The sequence below is a fragment of the Chelmon rostratus genome, chromosome 12, assembly GCF_017976325.1.
Source record: "Chelmon rostratus isolate fCheRos1 chromosome 12, fCheRos1.pri, whole genome shotgun sequence".
NCBI lineage: Eukaryota > Metazoa > Chordata > Actinopteri > Chaetodontiformes > Chaetodontidae > Chelmon > Chelmon rostratus.
This window is the reverse complement of record NC_055669.1, coordinates 7,396,075-7,419,793: the sequence shown is the minus strand read 5'-3', so window position 1 is coordinate 7,419,793 and position 23,719 is coordinate 7,396,075. Positions and strand designations below refer to the sequence as shown.

Genomic DNA, 23,719 nt, shown 5'->3' with positions numbered 1-23,719 from the left:
TTGCTCGTTTTGTGTATTTTTTGTACGCATGTTTTTTTCAATAATAAATAATTAAAAAAAGAGGGAAACGTGTGATACATATTATGTGTAACATATATATATGTGATTCCCACATAAATATCTAAATATATTCCATTCAGCCAAAAAGATTATTAATGTTACAATTCGGACTTTATGATAACAATAGAGAGTCAAAATGTTTATTTTTTCTATTATTATTACTACTATAATTACTAATATTATTGTTTAAACTCATGTTCATATTATGGACTTCTACGTCGTCACAGTGAAAAGTCATTGGTCTACTGCTCTTCTCCCTCGTTCTCTTAGCCAATCACCGGCCAACGTTTACTACGTAGCTGCCATTTGTCACGGGCTGTTGTGAATCGGAGGCCAGCGGCCCCTCAATGCCAGGCGGGGGAGCCCCTCTCTCAGCAGCACTCCACAGCATCACCGCCTCGCCTCGCTGAAAAGGACGGAGAGGAGAGAAATGCAAAGGGATGTAAGATGGCAGAGCTACAAATGCTATTAGAGGAGGAGATCCCTGCCGGCAAAAGAGCTCTCGTGGAAAGCTACCAGAACCTGTCCCGTGTTGCGGAATACTGTGAAAACAATTATGTTCAGGTAAGAGATGGCTAGCGGCCGCTGAATTTGGTGAATTTTGTCGGTTATCTCCGTCGTGTCTGCGGTGTTGTAGTAGAAGTGAGCGAAACCACAGGGACAGGAAATGCTGGTCGCAACGAAAGGGATCCTCAAACCGCTAGCTACACGGAGCGGTCCTTTCTCCCCGGCATTACGGCTCAGTCGCGGCTCGGTGTGTGCGTGTGTTTCGTCGTTTTCTCGTTTTGCCGACTTGGCCCGGTTTACCGGAGCCGTGCTCACATTTAGAGGCTCTGCTCGATGTGTAGAAAGCTGCTGGTGGCTTTTAGAGGGTGTGTCGGTGTAACGACCAAGTGATTTGTCACCGACTACATTCTGTGATAGATACCTGTGACAGAAAATAACCTCGGCCTTTATCCTTTTTTCACTAGACTTCAACCAAACAGGCGTCATACGCTTTGCCACAGAGGAATATATTGCGGAGGTTATTATACCAGAAATAAAACGATGTTAGTAAAATATCATTAGCTAACGCTTAGTCACTATAAACTCACTATAACTGTAGCATGTTGAGCAAAGACACCCTGCTCACTAGGACTAGGCTAACGGTTTTCATTATGTGTTTAGTCTTTCCTGTTAGCCATTTAGGCTCCAGGCATCTCACATCTGTGAGGCTGCTTGTTAGTGGACATCCTTATGTAGGCCAAGTCCTTAAAGACTTTATGGCGAAAACACAAGTCATGCAAGGCTGCAGATGTGTAGTGAAGCAGCTCATGTCATCGTGCGGGTTGTCATGCGTCTGCTACAGTGCTGAAGACATGGCTCCAGAGCATGGCCATGGATCATTTGCTTGCAATCAAATGCACAGCGCAGGTAGTTGATAGGTGTGTCTGCTTGTTTTTACATATACAGGCTGAATGCTGAATCAGTGTCGAGGAGAGGGTGAATCAGTAGAAGCAGTGCTTCACAAAAGGGGACTAATCCAGGAAGTTTTACTTACAGTTTTATTAATTTTATCAAAGAGGGTCATTATTACTGTATTAGTGTTACATCTTCACCCACAAATACTGTAAAATGTGCACATGTTCAACAGCAGAGTCTCTCTCAGATTGGTGGTCTCCCTCAGACAGAATCACAATGATCCATGGCCCAATTTGTATAAAATATTAAAACAATTTGGGGATTTCTAGCCTGAAGATTCCCCACAGTAAACCTCGTCACCCTGCTACTTTGCCACGGCAGGAGTCAGTAAATGTGGGTGAGAGTGTGAGCTGACATCCGAGACCATAACTAGGTTGAATGGTCTGGTGTGAACAGCAGTGTCTGTTGACAGAGCAGCACACGGCAGGAGCCCCACTGCGCTCCCGCATGGTAATTTTTCGACCGTGCCGCTGAGAAAGCCCACATTTTCGCCGTAATAACACGTCAGATCGCTTTGCCCCGCTTGTCACCAGAAATGCAGCGTACACATGTTTAGATACTGACAAGCGTACACAACTCTGAGCTGGCGTCGAGTGTACGCACCCCAGTATCATTATACTGAAAGCTTTCTGAGGATTTTGCTTGGGGATGTTTTAAATGTCAGTAATTTGTATGTGTGGGCATTAAATGACTGTTTTGGCAGACTACATCTTGTTAGGAACATCAGGTTGATAGCTTGACCCCTCTGTGTCTCTGCCAGGCAGGCATTTATGTGATTTCATCCATAAACTTGTGGATAAAACCTGGCTAGGACAAGAATTATGTCTCCTGCACCCCTGCTCCAAACTTTAATATATATTTTTTTAAAAATTTCGATGCAGTTAAATTTACACTAACAAGCTAAAGGAAATTAATAACCACATATGTGAGGTATTGACAGCGCACATGCTCAAATCTGACTTTGATGTGAGATTGATGTGTGCTTCACATACCGGTTGGATCAAGAAAGAAATCCCAGACATGTTGTTGAAATTTTCTTGTGCTATACTGCACAAAGCCCGGTTGGATATGAGCAGAAATAGGTGAAGCAATGACAAGGAATATATTTGGTGAAAAATTGCTAAAGGATGACTTTGTCGGTTCTCGGCACCGCAGCATGTTTCCATCTCATTCCCTCTCTCTGTAATCCAACATGTTAGGAAACCAATAATTACACAGTGTTTTTTTTTTCTTTTTTTTTTGTACGAGCCACATGATGTGACTAATGCCCAGAATGCACTGTGATTGTCTTTTGGAATTAGCTGGCATCATTCAAATAAGATTTATTACCTTCATTGTTGTTAAGTCTGGGTACGTGTAGTTGAAAGAGACAAAGGCAATGATGAATACTTCCACGCACAATGGACCGAGTGATTTGAGCCACAGAAGATTTGTCAAGTTTAAGTGTCACGAAACATATCCAATTATAAGCACACATTATTTTTCCCCTTCATTGGAACGTTGGAAGATTATTACATTTTGTTGATAGATTGGCTCCCTCTTTCATATGACCATTACAGACTAATTCTCACAACAACAACGAGCACATCAGCACTGTACTCGTACTACTTCATATGCGTAATGTTTGAAAATTCAGCCATTACAATAATGGTAGGTTCCTTTCATCTGTGGAGTTTTTTTTATCTATGTTCTATGTTAAATTAATTAGCATTCTGTTTTTTGGGTGAAGCATGGGTGAAGATTTGGCTCTTTTTCAAGAAAAAATGGCAGCAGTGTAGAAATGAATGACTTTCATGTTCAGTAACCATAACAGCACAAATAATTGGAAGATAATCTAAATATGAAGTATTTACACTAATGTAAAGCTAGAGATTACTGATATTATTATATTACCAGTTTACACCGGCTTAGGTTCTTATTTATTATGAGAAGTAGATGCATGATGCTTTTCATTACCTTCACTGCTGATTTTCAGAGCCGTCTAATTTATATTCACTTTTTACTGCAATATGTAGAATATTGCCTGGAATATGAAGATGCATACATGCATCCTCTCCTTAATAATGATTTCTTCGGGGACAGCGAGAGCATTAGTTAGAATCCTGCATGCGCATGAACACACTTGACAAACACAGCAGGGAATTAAGAGTAAAGGGGCTGTGTAGGCCATTATAGCTCTGGCTCATATCGTGTGCGGTGACACTGAGTGTGGAATATGTTTCTGTATTCTGAATACAGTTCTTAATTCAGATTTTTGTTGCCAGTGGCTAACCATTTTTTTTTTTCAAACCTTGAAAGCCTTTAGTCACATGCTGTTGTCACAGAGGTGGTATAATCCCTGGTTGTCTTGATGTGACATAGATGTGCATAATCCTGTGGGGAAAACATTTTATAAATGCAGTTTATGTTTTCACACTATCACCCGGGATAGCAAAATAGCACAAAACACCATACTGGAAATATATGCCCTGATATGTAAATCCACCCTGTGATGCAGGAGAGAGAGTTTTATTCTTAGATGAGATATTTGCAATGAGGCATTTCAAAAAACTGTCACCTACAGAATGATTGGTGGCATGAAAACAGAGCTCAGCTTTGTTAGTACCTTTCTTAAGGACTTTGTATACTAAAATAGCAAGTCTTTGGTTGATATCAAAGCTGTTTTTGGGATACTGACGGACCTTTGCTGCAGCTCTTAACATTTAGGTTTGTGAAATGCTCAATTTAAGATGACAACTACCTTCTTCGTTTTGTTTCAGTATGTGGTTTGCATATCTACACCACAAAGTGCCAATCAATATGTTTGAGTGGCACTTTTTTGAAAGAGAAATCATTTTTTCTGTCTTCAAGACGTGTGGAGTGAAGGGGTATTAGATAGAAGACCATTAATCTACTTAATATTTGACTGATGTTGACCCCAAAATCCCCCCGTCAGCTCACATGATACCCCTCTGACTCATGGCTGTTTCATTCGTGACTCATGAGCTTAATGATATTCCAGTGTCAGACCAGTGTTCAGTACGATATGGCACTCAGAAATTGCTTTATTTTCAGGCATTGTCAAGTTTGAGTCTGGTGCTTATTCCAAGTGGAGCCTTTACAAAAAGCCTTTTGTAAGCTTAATATGAAACATAATATCTCAAAGCAGGAGAGAGTGAGTAAGACAGGGAGAGCTCTGTAGTGTATAATGCATATTAGGGCGATGCTATTATTGCCATGGGTTTTCTACGCAGGATATTTTCAGACTTTTTTAATTAGTTTGATACCGTTGGAAGTTTTAACCTCACTTTAAATCCCAGTTCACGCATTTTCTTCTATCTCCCTCTCATTTATGCCTGGCACTCTGTTGAAGATTGCAGTGTGTGTACTGTATCTGTGTCTATTGTTGCTTTAATCTGTAAAGCTTTGTGTGTAAGTGACTCATGAGACTACAAAATGTGATTCTGCAAGGTGATTCAGCAGTCCGTACGTGACCTGGACACATACGTCAGCGTTTTCCAAGCTCACGTATGGGGACCAGTTCCAGTCTTTATGATAATGCTGAGTAGGCCAACAGCGTTTCGTCCTCTAACTCTGTTTTGCAAACTAGCAGTCACAGACCCGCAGGTCAAACCAGACATCCGCAACAGATATTGGTGCTGCAGGTGGTTTGTGAGGTAGCAGGTGGGCAGGTGGTCCTGTTGTAAAGTGGTGTCATGGTGTTGTAGGCTGTTAGCCTCCTGCTACCACACAAACATACAGAATTGTTGTTTGGTCTTTGTGGCACGGACATGGTACTTATGGGATTCTAGATCAGAGCTTTAAAAGTAGGCACACAGTAATCATAGTGGCTGAACAGTTTGCAGCAACAGATCAAACTCTGTGGGCAAAGGCCTTTTTAAATGAATAGTTTGAACACACTTATTCGCCTTCTTTAGATAAGAAAATTGATGCCACTCATATCCGTCCCTTAAGTATGAAGCGAGAGTCCCAAGAGGATTAGCTCCGATTAGCATAAAGACAGGAAACAGGTTGAAACAGGTAGCATGTTTCAGCAACTTCTCGTAAAACCACAGCTTGTTTATTGCAGTTCTGGTTTAGTACGGATTAAACAAGCGAGTTAAGTTAATGAAGGAGCTTCAGAGGTGCTGTTTCGAAGGCATATGTTTTAAAACTTGGGCTTGGAGAGACCCAAGCAAGCGGTTTCCCCCCTTCTTCCAGTTTTTATGCTAAACTATGTTTTTAATTTTCTGGCCTTTAGCTTCATACTTAATGCAAAGAGTAGGAGAGTGATATTGATCCACTCATTTAACTCTTGGCAAGAAAGTGAATAAGTATATTTCCTAAAATATCACTTTTCCTTTGCACAAATACCAAGTCACACAATCAAGACATTTCAGTTTTTTAAAAATATTTGTTACATTTTTCATGCGTTAAAATGTTTAGATTAGTTTTTTTAATGTGTTGATCCTACATCATAGCTTCTGTGTAACGACAAGATCTCATTTGATTGTTTAGTTCTGAGTTTTGTACAGTGATGCAACTCATATTTACAGGGCAGCTGCTTATTGCTCCATGAAGCTTCATGAATAAGCCAAGTCATACTCTGAGGTCGGATGTGACAATGCTGAAGTGATCAACCAGTTAAACAGTTAGTTGATTGAATTAAAATAATAAAAGGCTGTTGTAACATTTGACTATTTTCAAGAGAGAATAAAATGAAATGCCAAACGTGCGTGTCAGAGTATATAAAAACAGCAAAGATTAGCCTCATTTCATGTGTGTGTAAACTGAGCAACTTGTGTTTGTTTTAGTTTTTGTTTTTTGATAAAACTACATTCTTTTCAGCTTTTGGTAGGCTTTTGTGAAGTTTGACATTTTCTACACTAAATGAGTAATTTATTAATGAAACAATAAAGTCAATGTTGTATTATATATTGAATTATATTGAAAATAATTGCAAGTTTCCTGCAAAATACTGGCAGTCCCCTATTGGACTGGTTCTCTGTGTGAGCGCATTGTCCAAGTTTTGTTTCCAAACTATAAATATGTCCATTCAGTCCCTTTGCTATTTAAAGGCATCCAGAAACAGATGGTTTGCGCAGCCGGGTGGAGATTTGGGATCCTATGAAATGTCTTGGCATTCCTGCTCACTGGGCTCATCTCCCTCCATGCACCTGTCCCATGCTGTCCATCTGAGTTATTCGGAAGACATTGTTGTCCAGTTTCAGGGTGCTTTGTATCGACAAAGTCACTTCCCTACAGATCTTAACGGGGCTTTACAGTTTGAAAACAGTCGAGAATGAATGGTCCTGTCAAATGAAAGCTGCCCTCTCACTCGCGCTCGCACAGCTGATAAGAGAGTAACAATGACAGTGCCGCATTTCCTCTTCAGTTTTCAGGAGCGTACGCCTCACTTCCCTCCAACTTCGCCATTTCTTCAACCCACACATCCTTCCACTTATTTTTCTGACTCGTGTTGTCTCTTCCTCCCCGCCTGCCTGTTCTCTCTCTGCTAGGCTCAAGACAAGAAGAAGGCCCTGGAGGAGACCAAGGCCTATACCACCCAGTCTCTGGCCAGCGTGGCCTACCAGATCAATGCCTTAGCTAACAATGTGCTGCAGCTGCTGGATATCCAGGCCTCGCAACTACGACGCATGGAGTCCTCCATCAACCACATCTCCCAGGTACACGCCACAGTCCTAGAAAATATACATATACACATACTGTATGCATGAATAAATTGCATTTATGCTTCATGGCTTAAGGGCCTTTATTTACTGCATCTGCAGAGAGAACAAAGCCTTTATTTGAACAGGCCTAAAGTAGATACAGTCCTATTTCCTCTGTTTTAGAAGTTTGAATATCACATTGAAGTCAGACCTCTCCCTGTTTTCTGATTTACAGAAAATTTGCTGTGATTCTGTGTGATGTTAATGCAAACTCAAATCTCTGTCTATGTTTACCTGTTGTCTCAATGAATCCAGCATCATGCACATTTCCACAGCAGTCATGTCATACTCACCACTCAGTTTTCATTCACCAGTTATTTCCATCCGTTTTCACTTTGCCATTGTTTCGATCACTGCTAAGCTGCTGTCAGTGGATCTCAGCAGTTCCCCTACAGATGTTTCAGGTTAAAAGCTGTCTGGTCGGGCCTTCCTTTTACTGTGAGACTTTTAACGTGAAGCATCTGCAGGAAGCAGTTTCATTGACTGTACCTAAATGGCAGAATGACTGGAATAATAAATTATTGAATTAAACTAGGTTATCTATTTAAAAGAGAAACTCAGAGCAGGTTGATATAACTCAGTTGTTGTTCTGATGGAACTGGGTCCTCAGAAAGGTGCGCTACCCTGATTTTGATGTGACCTTTATTATCTATATGTTTGTCTCTGCCCGTCACGGTTGTTATTTTGGATACTGGCAATATTCACGGTTACAAACTGGACTATAGGTGGATCAGGGTGTTATTTTTGAAGGAGTGTCATGTGAAGATTAATCTCAGTCAAGTGCAATAAAGTACAAACCTGCTGGTATTATTCTGCCCGTCAACACCACTGTGCACAATGACACATTTGACATATAAAGACAGACAGATACGTCAGGGGCATGGATCATGCTGGAGCTGCCAAACCTCCACAGCCCCTCTTCAGTCCCTCCTGCTTCATCAGCAGTCCTCGCTCTATCTCTCTGTGCGCTTCATGCGGCCACCCGGCCTGTCAGCCAGTGAATGTCCCCCCGTCCCCTCTCTACGTGCTTCATTAAGCCTGTCAGGGATGAAGTGAAATCCTGACGCCAGCTCTTTCGCCTGGTTAGCATTTTCAGCTCCAGAGTACAGTTAGGTGCAGTCTAATGACGAACAATGAAAGTCTTTTATTGATCCTTTAGAGATGGTCAGTGGTGCTTTATGCACCCAGCCCCGCCTTGATCTTTCAGCTTCAGATACGATGGCTCGACAGGGTCTTGGAATCACACACACTTGACAGCACCCCAGCACAGACGCTGTTTAGTTAGTATGGTCACTTAACTATAGGTGGTGATTTTGCCACTGAGAGTCAGTCAATGGGGAGTCATGAAGGCTTTATGAAGGACTATCCAATAGACATGGGTGCATGAAAACATATTTAAAAAAGGCACTCATCATTTACAGGTCCAGTAGCTGTCTCAAAGTAGATATCTCAGGCGCAGATGGTTTGGAATCGCCTCAAGTCTTTTTACTCGAGAGAAAAGTTCATTTAATTCTACATACAGCTCATACAGGTATGTCCTCAGGGCTTTCATTCATTATTCTAGTAGTGATGTGCCCAAGAAATTAAATTTTAACTTGCTTGGTTTTGCCAAGTATTCTTCTGGCTTAGGCTGTGCAAATTGTCTTGATTTGAAAGAGTTAAAATGGGATTAGAAAGAGAAGGTAGCCAAACATTGCTGCCAATTCTAAGTCCCATCGCTGCAGGATTTAAAAGCCCACAGCAGAGGAGACAAAGTTTGACAAGAAATGCAAAACAACGCGTTTAATTAAAGTAGGGCTGTTGCAGCCCATGTCTACTCTGTGTGTGTATCAGTTAAATCAAACAGATGTGTCTAAATATGTATACCAAAACATAGCAGCATAGTTATTTTTCTGTTCACGCGACATGTGCTGTGAAAAACGCTTACAACTGTAGGGAAAACCCAGATTTTTCTAAATTGCAATCACAATTTTGCAATTTTAAAATTTGGCAATTTCTGCTTTTTACAGTTGAATACAGCTCGGTGCCTCCATTTCAATCTGTCAAATCCTCTTTAGTGCAGAATGTACCTAGAATTACATCTGAGGGTAAATTCAAAAGCTGAAAACGACACATACAGTATACAAAGACTTGTAAGGATTAATTTATAACTCCAGAATATTCTGTCCACCACGGAATTGCCTGAATTTGCAGACTTGTTCCCAAGCCACGAATGAGATCGTTGCTGTCTGAAATCACACATCTGCTGACACGCCTTGGAATCTCAATGCAGACTACGTCACATTTTCCTCTTGCCAATAACATTTCACAGGAGTAAAAACAAATGTACATCTTGTTCAGCTGCACTGCAGAGACTAATCATTCGCTAAAGCACAGATTTATTAGGCTGAAACTACTGTATAGATACAGCAGTGAAAATCACAGCTGTACCATCTGCTCTCAGAAACTCACCGCAGAGGTTGAGCAGACAGCCAGATGTTTATTAGAGTAAAGAGATTACACAAGAAAAATGAGATTGAGAGAGTGCAGGAAGGGCAGACAGAGGCCTGTCGTCAGTGATTAGGTAACAGTTATTGTGTCTAGATTTTTCAGAACGATTACCTCACTTAGTTTTTAGCTGTGTGCGTGTAGAGGAAATGCTGAAATGAAGCTGACAGGGTTCAGTCTTCACCTGCAGATGTGGACCATGCTCGTTACGCTGCCGCTTAAGTTTTTCAATTGCAGTACAGACAGCAGCTGGGCTATGGCTGCATTTGTTGTTTGGTAAAGGTGGCTGGAATCTAAAGAGAGACTAAGAATTTTCTTAGCATCTGTCCCACCACCACATCACCACTTTACTGTCTTCTCCCTTTCTTTTTGATCATGACCAGAATCTGCTTTTAGTTTGATGCACATCTGTAACCATCTGTCTGTCCTTCTGCATTTTGTTCATCTCTCCTTCTCTAATCTGCTCTGCACCTCCACTCGCCCATCACTGGCAGGAAATAGGCGGGTCTTTTGTCTTACTTCCCAGCTGAAGCTGGGCGTGTTGCTTCAGTTTCCTCTTCTAAAAAAAAAAGAGCCCTGCCTGTTCTCTATATATCTCTGACATGCAGCACACAGACTTCACGTCAGGCGCAGGGAGAGGTTTTTCACAGCGGGAGGGAGCGGCAGTCTCAGGTCAACTTCACAGCGTCTCTCAGACTTTCAGTCTCTCAGCTGGATTCTTCATCTCCAGCCCTCAGAGAGAGGTGGTGGTAGCGGCGGCGCTGCCGGGTCGGCTGGATGAGTGGTGATTGATGTGTGACCTCGTTGCTGTGTGGGTCTCGCACACTCATACGAGTACGCATCTACTTACAAAACATGCACTCACATATACATGCATTTATGTTTTATGCACCAATGCAGGGAGAGGCACAGTATTTACAGTAGGATGTTTCACATAAGTCTTAATAACACTTCGACTTGTCAGCACTCTTCTCCCACGTGTGACCTCATATTCCAAAGATGAAGCCGTCCGTCCTGCCTCCCTCACCACCTTTCGTTCAGCTTTCCCTCCTTCCCTTCATCCCTCACTCCTTCCAGTTTCATCTATCATTCATAAATTAAAGGCCAGTCCGTCAGGGGCCTGCTGTGAATGGGTGCTGTGAGCAATGATGACTGTAATCGCAGAGGAGATGGAGGTCACTGGTATTTCCAATTACTTCTGGTGCGAGGGCTTTAAAGGGGAGCCTCGTCAAATGGGCCCCAGGGTGTAGACCAGTAAAATAGCAGAATAGTAGGTCAGCAAGAGTTCAAAGGCTGAACCCAGAGTGTGTGTCCAAGCCGTGGGAGTCCTGGACATTTAAAAACCTCAGAAGATTCAACTGCGTGAAATTCAAAAACCTTGATTATTTTTGTACATGAATACACGTTAGCTTTGCTGCTTTCGTTGCTAATTGATGTTACACGACATGAGCTGAAAGCATGAAGTTATGAAATGTCTTGCCTAACTGTAGAGTGTAGCAAGTATTAGATATACATCTGTTGTGCACAGGCAAAAAAAAAAAAAACTCCACAGGCACTCAAATAATCACAGGGTGTCAAATAATAGTAAATATGCTCAAATAATAGATGTTTATGTATAGTAAATATACAAATGATGAATATGCTTAATTAAAAAGACTACTATCATGAAACTATAAAAAAGAGATGAGTCCTCAAACAGAGCCCTCAGGGACCCCACATGTGTTCTTATTTTAAACTTGGCCGTGTTATGCAAACACTTGAACGTTTTAAAATTTCTAAATCGAACACTTTCTTGAAAGTATTTTCTAATAAAATCCCTCCAGGGAAGAGAAGGGAGGCGCTAATGCCCCCTGAGCTCCTGGGAGGCTTTTAACGTGAAACAGATGGAGGATTTGTTGGGTTTGCATTAAAAGCAAATTATGGTAACATGCACTGGGGAGGCCTTTTAGTACAATATAGTCCAATCTCTTTACAGGGGAAATCAGAAATCATGCATGTCTCTAATAACAACCTGTCAAGCCAACTCTGGAGCAGAAGTGAATCAATGTATTATTATTGTTGTTTACAATATGAGAAGAAAACCCTATAAATCTGTTGTACCCCAGCACTCATGTGCTTTTTTATCTCTCTCTTCTGCAGACAGTGGATATTCATAAGGAGAAGGTGGCACGTAGAGAGATCGGCATCCTGACCACAAATAAGAACACATCTCGCACCCACAAGATCATCGCCCCGGGCAACATGGAGCGGCCAGTGCGCTACATTCGAAAGCCTATCGACTACACGCTGCTGGATGATGTTGGACACGGCGTCAAAGTAAGAAGGATTTTAGTCATTATGTCAAAATAAATCCCTGATAGTTTGTTTCAGTGTAAAGAGACTTGAGGGAAGGCAAACAGACTTAAATCTGCATTACATTTATTTACTTATAAAAAGAGCCTTTTCAGCTGCTGCTTTTCAAAAAGCACCTCCACGCTGTTCGAGCTTCACCACAGCCAGAGTGTTGCAGCTAAATCCCAGAGTCATTACTCTGATGTATCGTCTTGAATTCCAGTGTTAATCAATTTTGCTGGACAGGAAAACACGTACTTAGTCGATTTCACACCTGGCACCTTCATGTGAAGTGACCGTCTGCTTTTATAGCTCACTCACACACATCCACTCACACTGCAAGCCGATCGATACGCTGGCCTTTTGAGGTAATTAAGCACAGAAACACAAAATGTAACAAACACTCATCCAAGAGGAAGATGCTGAGATGGTAGCCGACTGTGGCTAAAAAGCTTTGCTTGCAGAGGTTTTGTTCCTTAGCTGGAAGTTGATGGAAATGTGTGTGTCTGTGTGTGTCTGTGTGTGTCTGTGTGTGTCTGTGTGTGTCTGTGTATCTGTGTGTGGCTTTCAGCAAGATGGAGACATTTTGGCCAAGTGCTACTCGCACCATCACATCCCCATTGAATTGTGGGGATATTCTTTGAACCCTTTTTCCGGCTCATTCTTCAATTTTTTATTCTCTCTCCACATGATCCATCCGCCGTCTCCTCTCCCCTCTTCTTCCTCTTTTATAGAACGTAGTGTGTGTGTGTGTGTGTTTGTGCTTGCCCGCGAGTGTGTGCACACAGTTACGTGCATCGATTGCTGGTGTCACACATTTCCGCAGCGCGGTGGAGTCGGCCTCTTCATCCCTGTCTGTCTCCGTTGAGATAGTGGGCGTCGACTGGTTTTTCAAACATCGACTGATTCAAATTCAAAAGCTTGTGTTTCCTCCTCTGAGAGCTGGCTCACGCTGAGACAAATTTGGCATGGCCCGCTATGCAGATGAAGCATCATTCATGGATGCTGCAAATGATGGATCTCTGCAGAAATCGGTGCAGATCAGTGTAGATGCTTTTTTTATTTTTTTTCAAATATGCCTGCATAGGAAAAAAGGAGTTCATGCAGCCAGCACATAAAAATGCATGACTCAGACATCTGTAAAAGGACTAATTTTGGGAGTCAACATTTGGGGAGCACCTTTAATTTAGTTATTTTAATAAGGGTTAGAAGGGTTATTTCAGCAAGGAAGAAAACTTCTGGGGATTGAAGACTGATTGGCTGCTGGTTCGTTTTTAATTCTCTGTGATTTCTATCTTGCTGTGTGCGTGCGTGAATGTGTGCATGTAGCTGCATTTTCGTTCAAGAATGTGCATTTGTCTGGCTTGGTGCAGACAGAAATGCATATCTCATTCGATGTTTTTCCCCCTGAACCCCCCCCCCCCCACACACACACACACACACACTGTCTGTGAATAATTCAGAGGGATTGATATCATTTTATACTCACGACTTGTACCGTATTCTGAGAAGGATATTAATGCATGTGTGTGGGTACGTTTGTGTGTATTTACATGTCCATGCCGTGCTCACACTGTGTGGTAAATAGCAGCTTATTGGCGCACCATCCCTGCAGCCTCTGCTCCCGGCTGAGGTGGATTCCCCCGAGCGTTCAGGGTGTGATCATCACCCCTCTGCCTTTCATCCACATAGCCAGAGGAACTCACCCATGGCTAGCCGGGAAGTCAGACCTGTACACGGAAAGACCCATTCACACATTTACAGATGACTGAGTCACCCCTCCACCGTAGCAGCCTTTATTGGCATTACTGCCAGTTGCCGGGGTGACACAGTTTCAGCCACAGCCACGACGGTCTGAACACCTCACTGCTGTTATTTATGACCTCGCTGTGTTTTACTGCCCAGTTTTTTTTTCTGAGCGCTGTGCTTAAAACGTCAGCACAGCCACACGCAGCTCAGCACTGCTCATTATTTCCAGTGTGTCATAGATTTAAGTGATTCTTGTTCTGATTACAGCCTGTACCACAAGTCTAGACACCGAGGCACACCGAATACACTCATACACACACAAACAGGGTTGGAGACTAGTTTCAGTATATATACCTGATGTGTCTGGTTTTTTTTAAAAAAAACGTTTCCTTACCAAGTGGAACAAAAGGAAGTTGTTTCTTCCTCTTCGTTGTGAAAAACCTTCATTGGGTTGTTTGGTGTGGGTTTCATCTCCGGCAGGCAGATGTTTGAGGCTTTATCGTAACACATAATAGACCAAATATTGTCAGAAATGTTGAATAAAATGTGACTCAAGATGAATAAGATTAGTGATGAATAAGTTGAAAATGTATTACCATCATTTTTGGTAAAAATTTAATCGTTTACATTTTTTTGTTAAGTAAGAATAACAAGGACGTTATTTTTTGTTTCGGTTACTTGGTTTGCTGGTCTGTTTGTTAGCAGGATTACAGAAAAACTACCGCCCCAATATTCATGAAACTTGGTGGGAGCGTGTAGCAAGGGCCAAGGAAGAACTGTTGACATTTTGGAGCAGATCCTGAATCACAGAGCAGTCACACAAATTGTTTATCACTTTCATTAACATTGCAAGATAGGGTATTTGGCCTTGGTGTAAAAATGCCATACATCTTCTGTCCAGTAGATGGTAGTAAAGTTCAACAGCGACTAAACATCGGCACTTGTAGAAATAGGATAACTCCATATCACAATCCATATTCATGGGTACCAGCAATCCTCTGGGGTAGCTGAGACATGTAGGTGTTCAAACTTCATACAAAAAGCAGTCATTGTGGAGCACTCAGGGACAGTGGTGGAGAACTGGTACTATTGTAACAAAGCTTTTTACCCAAACGAAGGTGTGGCTATGAAAACGTTAATGTACATGTCATAGAAGAGTGGGAGGTCTGGGCCCTCTGAGTGCCCTTTTAGCTCAATATGCCAACATGGGCTCAGGGAACGTGACACTTTCTGACGTTTTACAAACTAAACATTTTACAAACTAAACAGATTAAACAATAAAATCATCATCAATTTTGCTTCTAATGTAGTATTTCAGAAACAATGTAACTTATTGACCTTCATCTTTATTTATTATCCAGTATTACTAAATCATCAAAAGAAAATGTAACTGTCTGAAATAATGATTATAATTGCTGTAATTCAGGGAATGGAAAACAGACTTTTGTTTCAGCCCTTCATTTTTTCAGTATGTTGGTCACTTGGTCAGCTGGTCAATTTAAACCACTTGAGTCTGCTTCTAACCAACCAGACCTATTATTACACTGGCATGTTTCCTTATATTATTCTCCTAGATGTCCTACTCCCTGTGTGTACTCCCACCACGATGCTCTGTAGCTTTAAATACTGTGAATAAAAATGCATTAATGAAGAATAGATGTAGGGTTCATGCATAATGCTTAAATTTCACACTTGCTGTCACTAATGCCACCTTTTAAACTGTTAACCAATGAGCATATCTTGTTTTCTGTCTTCCCCTTTCACCTGCTTGCACTCAGTGGCTTAAGGCCAAGGTAAGAGATGGTTGTCTTTCTCTTCTTTTTGTCATGTAGTGATAAACCCCCAAACAATCGAGGCATCCATGCACCCATTAAAGCTTTCAGCATTTGTAAAAACATACAGAAGCATTTCAGATTTTGATGACATGGAACAAATTTTCGTGGAGCAAATATATAAGCTCATTTATTACAGTGCAGCAAAGCAGCAGCATTATATATATTATATAGAATATTTTCATCTGTCGTTACCTGTTAAACTGTCATATTCAAAGTCACCAGTTGTCATTAATCCAACTTTGTTAACGTAACTATTGCGAGTACAAACCTTATACCATGAATGTAAAGTACGACTCAACATGTATACTGCAGCACATGAAGTACAATGGCAACAGAATATACAAAACTTTATATTTCATATTAACACATATTCCTCTGTCCTGTATATCTTCATTCACATACCAATCAATGCGTTTACATGCACACTTTCCCAACACAGGCAGCCCGTCACCTACTTGCTGCTTTGTGTTCTCTTTCTCCCTATATATCTTTATACTAGTCTGTGGACAGAAATCCTTCTGTCAGTGTTTCTCCTAAATATGGAGCTCTGTCGAACTTAAAGATGGTCATTTGAAAGTAATTCAAGTTTTGCTTCGTCATTCTAAGTTTAAGTGACTCCTCAGCCTTGATGCTCATTGGGAAGGGGAAACACTGGTGTCAGTGAATTACATTATTCAAAAGCAATGTTTTAACCTCTCTTTGCTTGTCTAGCAACATGGGAACAATGCGGCAGGACGAGGAGGGACACTTTCCAGGACCAACCCACCCACACAGAAACCCCCAAGCCCACCCATGGCTGGTCGTGGTACCCTGGGGTAAGAAGAGAGTTATGCATTCTTGCACAGAGAAAGCATTTCTTTCGTAGTGGATGCAACTGTGTACCACTATACCTTTTATCTACTGTTACTGTCCTGCACCTGTAAAAGCCCAAAGTGCTTTCTCTCATATCATGAAAACACAGAGAATTAACTGTGTTCTCTTTGACTATGTTTACCCGTATCCAGACGTAACACTCCCTACAAGACCCTGGAGCCAGTGAAGCCTCCAGTGGTGCCCAATGACTACATGACGAGCCCGGCCCGACTGGGCAGCCAGCACAGCCCTGCACGCACAGCCTCGCTCAACCAGAGGCCCAGGACTCACAGGTAGCATAGACCCTCTCATGCATTCTGTGTTTGGACACCTTCATACTCTGACAGAGCTCAACTGCAGACAACCAAATCAATTTTCTCCCCAAATCAATGGAATGAATTCCCTAATGTGAGATGAACAGTGTAGTACTTGTAGGCCTTTTGTATACAGTCCACATATAGTCTTCCACATTTTGAACAGTGATGCAGGACAAAGACACGGCTTCTGTTCAGCCAGTATAAATAAAGCAGCCCTCAGAGTAAGGTCAGCACTTGATCATCATAGTTTCATTACAGAGCTATGTGCTGGAGCACAGATACATCCATCCATCCTTTCAATGTACCTGCTTATCTGCAACAAAAACAGCGTTATTGTGCTAGTGTGCTAGTGTTCCTAGAATGAAGACAGTATTTTCCAGTACAAAACAACCATCTCTTTTGCAAATACAATGTGGTTGCTAACGAAAGCTATTTTAGGTCTAGTTAGCCTTTGCTTATGATGACCACACCAGTATTTCAATTCAATGCAGTATTTTATTCATATTCGAATTTACAATTCAGCCTCTCAAGGCAAAATCTAATTACTTCTTTTCTCTGAGCTCTCGAGATGTTAAGGTGGTTCTTCTCCTCGTGCATCCCAAACAAGCCTCGGCTCTCGTGCTGTTTTGTTACTCTGTGTAACTACAAATGTAACTGTGTGCTCGCATGAGCAGCGTTCATGTGTGAACTTACCAGACAGCATGCTCACCGAGAATCTGTTGCCACGGTGACAAAAATATTATGTCTGAGTGACGAATGAGAGAGTAATGACGGGATGTCAAATGCTGTCATGTAATTAAGTTTGTCTCACACAACCTCCAATAATCACCACAAAGTCTCTGTCTGTCTCTCTGTCTCTCTCTCTGTCTGTCTGTCTCTCTGTCTCTCTCTGTCTCTCTGTCTGTCTGTCTGTCTCTCTCTCTGTCTGTCTCTCTCTGTCTCTCTCTCTCTGTCTCTCTGTCTCTGTCTCTCCGTCTCTTTCTCTGTCTCTCTGTCTGTCTCTCTGTCTGCAGCGGCAGCAGTGGTGGTAGTGGCGGCAGGGAGAACAGTGGAAGCAGTGGAGTTGGTATCCCTCTAGCAGTTCCCACCCCCTCCCCTCCCAGTATGGGGCAAGGTGAGTCTCAGCAGCTGCTCATCACAGGTGTCCACAGTGTGGGCTCACTGCTGTTTATACCAATGGCTCCTCACTGTCTCTTCCCACTGGTCCTCTCTGGCTTTCATCGGTTCATTCTTATCCTGAGCATCAACGTTATCACATTCACTCAAACTGACATTTTTCAGGTCAAACAGAACAGATCAGGATCAGATCATAGAATACTATGAATAATACAATAAATTTCATACACAATTAAAGTTTCACTTAATATTGGAGACATTTATGTAAATCCTAGACAAATTGGCAGCATTCAGCTTTATTCAGGCCTTGTTTTAGTTTCTTGGCTTGTATAATAACCTATGAAAAAACACAGCAGGCACACAGTAATATTGCAAAGGTATATAATCAGGGGTTTGCTTGGTTTAGTTTTTTTGCTCAAACTTACAATAAATATACCTTAAAGAAGCTTCTGTGCAGAAAACGAGGAATAAATTAAAGCATTTAACACTAAGATGATGAGCATTTTTGCATACAAGGTATTGCTTGATTTCTTTCTCTTTTATCTTGCTTATGTGCTCATGTCTCTCCTCTCCTGTCCTGCAGTGGCGACCTCCTCGGCCTCAGTGCCCCAGGGCCCCGGCTTGGGTCCCATACCCATGTCCCAGTTCGGCACCATCTCCCGCCAGATCTCCCGTCACAACTCCTCCACCACCTCCTCGGCCTCCATGGTGTCGGCGACCGGCACCTACCGCCGCGCGCCCTCCGTCTCCTCCCAGCAGCCCCACATCAACGGGGGCCCTGCCTACCCACAGAACACAGGTTTAGTAAATCTATTCATCAATAATCTATGCATGTTACAGTGCTGAGGGTTACTGGGTGGCTGGTGTGTAGAAACTGTCTCGTCTAATCTGATGAAGCTCGCATGTACATTTTGGCCACTCCCAGTTATGTACAAAGCAGAGAGGCAGCTTGTTTGAACTGTCCTTTTTGACAGTTGTCAGTTTTTTGTTCTGCACAGTCCATAATTATGTTAAACCGCTAAAAACTGTCCTCTGGGTCTGAAAGATATGCATGGGCCAGCCCTTTCACAGGCTAATGAAAATGAATGATGAGCTGTAATTGCTGAAGTCAGGCTTGTTTAAGCCTTCCCACCTCAGCACTGCTGTGCAAAGTGTTTCATTACCATTTCTAATTGAGTTATCACATTATCACTTTGGTAAGGCGGAGAAGGCCTCTTGTTCAGGAGACACAGGTTGGCATGCAGGACGCATTGCAGGCAAGAAAACACACAAACAGCTCCGAGACAAGGGGAAACCCAGGACATATGCAGATTTTCTGTCAGAAGAGTAGAGCAGTTTATTTTGGCAAGCATCACTCTCCTCTAATGGCTTATCTCTCAAAGGACAAGCATCTTCCTTGGCACAGAAGGAGGAGGCTGTCTGCCTTGTCTGGGAGGAGAGAGACAATTAAGCAGAGCTCCATCAACCAGGGACTGAAACTGGGACCTCATATGCAATTAAAGTGAAAGATACGTTCGGTCTCCTGCTGAATGTAATAGAATAGAAGTTTGACAGTGCAAATAGCTAGTTCCGGTACATGAGGGAGCTCATTGATCTAACAGGGTGTACGTAGCTGTGGATGGAAAGAGCCCGGCGGAGTAATAAGACATTACTGCCCAGTGAGAGGACAGATGCCCCTCCATTACATGTGATTTATGAGTCCAACCTGGCAGGAGTGTGTGTGACATCATGTCTTTGTGTGAGGACAGCTGTGTTGCTCTTTGTTTGTCTGTTCATGTGTCTCTTTTTGAGACAATGTAGCAAAAAGCCTAATTCCAGGGCCAAAAGAAGGACATGGTATGACTGCAAGGCCATTCGGTAAAGGGTGTGTTTGAATGTATTGTTGCATTTGAACCAGCTCACCACGCTAATTCAGCATTTCATTCAGATCAGATCCAGATGCTGCAGCTCTGTCTGTCAGTGAGAGCACACATCTCTGCTGTGTTATTCCTACCGCACAGCTCCTGAGCTGTCACCTTGCCACTGTCATGTTTTTGGGTGTTGCTTTGCAGCTCTTTTGCTGTAGCAGAAATCTACTGCGAGCTACAACCTCTGCCTTCAAACGGATGCTGATGAGGTAGATTCTCAGACTGAGATGAGATGAATGCTTCTTGAGCCCTGCTTGAAAAATGCGACACAAAAGAACGCTGATTGGAAACGTGTTTAATGAGTTGCTCAGCAATGCTTCCTGCACTGTTTCGCTCACTCACAAGCTTTTGTTTTCTTTCTTTCCCTCTCTCTCCATCTTAATTCTGGCCTTCATCTCCTCTGTAATGTCTTTTTTGCTCCTCTCTTGTCGCTGTCCTTCTCCCTGTCCACCACCTCCATCGCTCTCTGTCTCTCTGCTGCTTTGTCTGCCTCTCTGGGTGTTGCTGCTCCAGTGTCTGTGGCTCCTCCGCCTCCCCCTCCAGTGGTCCAGCTGACCCCACAGATCCCTCTGACCGGCTTTGTGGCCAGAATGCAGGAGAGCAGTAAGTAGAAAATCCATACAAGCACATGAGCACACACTTAACTAAGCAGATATACATGCAGCAGTACAATCAAATCCACAAAACACACACACACATGCACACTCACTTGTGCACATACCTGCTGTGCATTTCCAAAAACCTCAGAATATCATCACATGTGTTCATTTATCAGAGAGCAGTTCTCTCTGTTTACGCACAGACACCTTTTATCACATCTCTTGTCAAAGCTCTGAAATGTCCACACTCTGCCTCGCGTTCACTCTCCTCTGCGGCTTGCTACACTCGGCACACCTTTTCTCGCACTGTATTCGGGGGTTGAGGGGGAGCCCACACCCCTCACATGTCTGTCTGTTGCCATGGTGATGGATCACGGAAAGCGTGCGTCCTGCGCTGTCTGTCCACTGAGGAGAGAAAATGCGACCTGATGGCGTGTCCTGATTCACCACCCGCCTGTCTGGAGAGATGCAGCCGTGTAGCGATCCAACTGTCTGTATTCGTCCGGTCAAACGTAGCGCAGGCCGCCGCCACACTGGAGCACTCTACTGGATACGAGCCATACAGCCAGATAAAAAATAGTTGACGCCTTAAACCTTAAACCCTTTACCTTTCCCCAGTTTGGAGAATGTCTCAGTAAAGGCTCTCTGGCAAACAGGAAGTGAGGCATTTTTACATTTGCTGCAGCAGAAACAGACATTAGTATGTAAATGGGAGAAAATCTGAGTAGTTAGTATGATCAGCAGTAGCTCCTCTGACTGAACAAAGAAAAGAGGTGGCACAGTCAAAAAGAGGTCACAGCTCTGAACACGCTGCCATTTAGTCACAGTGAAAACAGTGTTACAGTGAGCCAAGAAATACTGATCTCTATAATACTAGATAACACTTCCAGAACAGAACCCACACAAATGCTTGTTTAATGAGAATGTCTTGCTTTTTGTCTGTCTGAATTATGATTTCCTATTATTACTTATAGAGGATGGTTGATTGTCAGTTAAATATAGTCCTTGCTAACTACGTAGTTCAACTTTGACTAAATGTAATGTTCGCTTAGGGAGAAATTGTTGTTATACAGTAAAATATTTTCAGCTCTTCGTGCTTAAACAGATTTGAAGTCAGTTGTCAGACCAGTGGACAAAGGCATGTAAGCAGCATTGGAAGTTCACTCCTCTTGAGCAGTATTGCTGTTTGTTGAATTCAAGAGCAGGCTTATGAATTTGTTAGGTAAGAGGTGCAGTTTCGCTTTAATCACTGGACTGGAGAGTTGCTCAGAGGGGGTGCATGTATCACAAGCACAAACTTTCAAACACACTTTCAATAAAACACTGATCCGACCTCATACTGTTTGAACATGCAGGTAAAAAAATGCTGGTTCCTTTTCTGCTGATCCTTCGGCCTTTAGACACAGCAGCACTCTCTCTAACAAAGCTGACACAGGGGAACAGCCAAGGTGTTTATTTTTCAGTTGTTTGTTCAAAACGCCATGCTAATTTCTCAGGGGGAAAACTAAAATACTAAAATACCACAACCAAGTGAATTATGAGGAGGCCAGAGTAATGGGCAGAGAGAACATTCTGCAGTGTGAAACACCACACATCGCTCATTTCAATATTTTATCAGACTCAATCTGTTTACACTTGATTACTTTAGGGCCACGTTCCTGGAAACATATCAGGACCACCACGTAGGGAATGCAGTAATAGTAGCAGTAGTAGTTGCAGTAGTAGTAGATGCTAAAAAGTAAAAGTAAAAGGACCTGTCGCTGCCCTCTAGTGAACATTTAAATCAGTGCACGTCTACTGAAGCATTTCCTGTCTGCATCAGGCTTCACAGTTTCAAGGTTCAGCCAACAAGGTCAAACATGGAAAAACAAATTGCCACTTTAAAGTCTAGAAGAGTGTGTTACGTAGTTCCTATTGAAATACAGGACAGTTGTCCTTCTGCACATTGATGTTTGTTGTTAATAACAAAAGATTTTGAAAATTGAATTTTAAAATTGAAATATTTGTACGCACAGTCTGCAGCGACAGATCGGATCAGGAGAGCAAAGCCGTTATCTGTGCGCTCCCTCCACCTCTCTGATTCTCTTTGTGCCCTCGTTCAGTAACAGACAGCCCCGCCCCGCCTCCTCCGCCTCCCCCAGAGGACATCGGTGTGTTTGAGGAGCCCTCTCCCCCTCCTCCTCCCCCACCTGTGGACTACGAGGAAGAGGAGGCCGCAGTGGTTCATTACAGTGATCCCTACTCTGATGGAGACCCCCACTGGGCCCCCAAGGCTTATTTAGAGAAAGGTTAGTGACAGGAGCTACCACCTTGTGGCTGCCAGCTGTTCTTCAACTTAACGTTCATCTGCATTTCTGTAATAACTTTCTTTGCGTTATTTCTCCCAGTTGTGGCCATCTATGACTACACCAAGGACAAGGAGGATGAGCTGTCCTTCATGGAAGGAGCCATCATCTACATAATCAAGAAAAATGATGACGGCTGGTTTGAAGGTGTCTGCAACGGCGTCACCGGACTCTTCCCAGGAAACTACGTCGAGTCCATCATGCACTATGCTGACTAAAAAAAGAAAGAAAAAAAACACCTAAAACAGCACTGCAGTTTTGAACAGAGGTAAAACCATGAACTTGTACAGATGTATGCAGTCCAGCGGTTGCAGTTCATAGAGCTCCCACTTTGAATGAAGTGCCATGGTGAATCTACAAATGGTTTTCTTTCTTTTGGGGTGGGGGGAGGGGCTTGTGCTTGCACGTTTTTGTTGTGCTCCCCAAAAAAAAATTAAAAAGAAGCGTTGCACAAAGGAGGAAGGTGCTGAAGCTTTGGAAGCCCGTGGGTCTGTTAGTTTACACTGTGGACAAAAGGGGGGAGATAAAAGCCTCTTTGCTGCCGCTGTTACGTCTGTGACGGTCGGCAGCACTTCTCAATTTTTAACGGTCACATTTTGCCTCACAAGCAATTACATACAATCAGAAGAGTTTGAAGAAGTAGATCTGCAACCCTGATTCCAAAAAAGTCAGGACTTTTTGTAAAAGGTCAGTAAAATCAGAAGTCCCAGTCATTTGCAAACAATCATGTGTTCACAAAGTGATGAACCTCGCTCCACCCTCGGATGCTCCTTTCATACCCAATCATGATACTATCACCTGTTACCAATCAACCTGTTTACCTGTGGAATGATCCAAACAGGTGTTTTTGGAGCAGTCTTTAGTTGCTCCTGTCCCAACTTGTTTGAAACATGTTGCTGCATCGAATTCAGATTAAGCAGATATTTACAAAAATCAATGAAGCTGATGA

General features: G+C 42.6%; 1 protein-coding gene across 4 annotated transcripts; it reads left to right on the top strand.

The window, feature by feature from the left end:
* Positions 1–399: 399 nt before the first annotated feature.
* LOC121615628 (abl interactor 1-like) lies at positions 400–23,593 on the top strand. 4 transcript variants are annotated; one of them, XM_041950015.1, is made up of 11 exons: positions 400–624; positions 7,020–7,187; positions 11,859–12,035; positions 15,578–15,592; positions 16,346–16,449; positions 16,639–16,779; positions 17,817–17,917; positions 18,503–18,718; positions 20,340–20,429; positions 22,528–22,713; positions 22,813–23,593. In XM_041950015.1, exons 1-11 carry the CDS (start codon positions 508–510, stop codon positions 22,986–22,988), a joined length of 1,491 nt encoding a protein of 496 aa, XP_041805949.1. In that variant the 5' UTR covers positions 400–507; the 3' UTR covers positions 22,989–23,593. The 4 variants fall into 4 exon arrangements, with proteins under 4 accessions (XP_041805949.1, XP_041805950.1, XP_041805951.1 ...); XM_041950016.1 differs by lacking the exon at positions 15,578–15,592; XM_041950017.1 differs by lacking the exon at positions 20,340–20,429.
* Positions 23,594–23,719: the final 126 nt, after the last annotated feature.

Coding starts and splice junctions, on each gene's coding strand:
- LOC121615628 (XM_041950015.1), top strand. CDS start 508: ATGGCAGAGCTACAAATGCTATTAGAGGAGGAGATCCCTGCCGGCAAA. Junction 7,188..11,858: donor CCATCAACCACATCTCCCAG/GTACACGCCACA, acceptor TCTCTTCTGCAG/ACAGTGGATATTCATAAGGA. Junction 16,450..16,638: donor GCTGGTCGTGGTACCCTGGG/GTAAGAAGAGAG, acceptor ACCCGTATCCAG/ACGTAACACTCCCTACAAGA.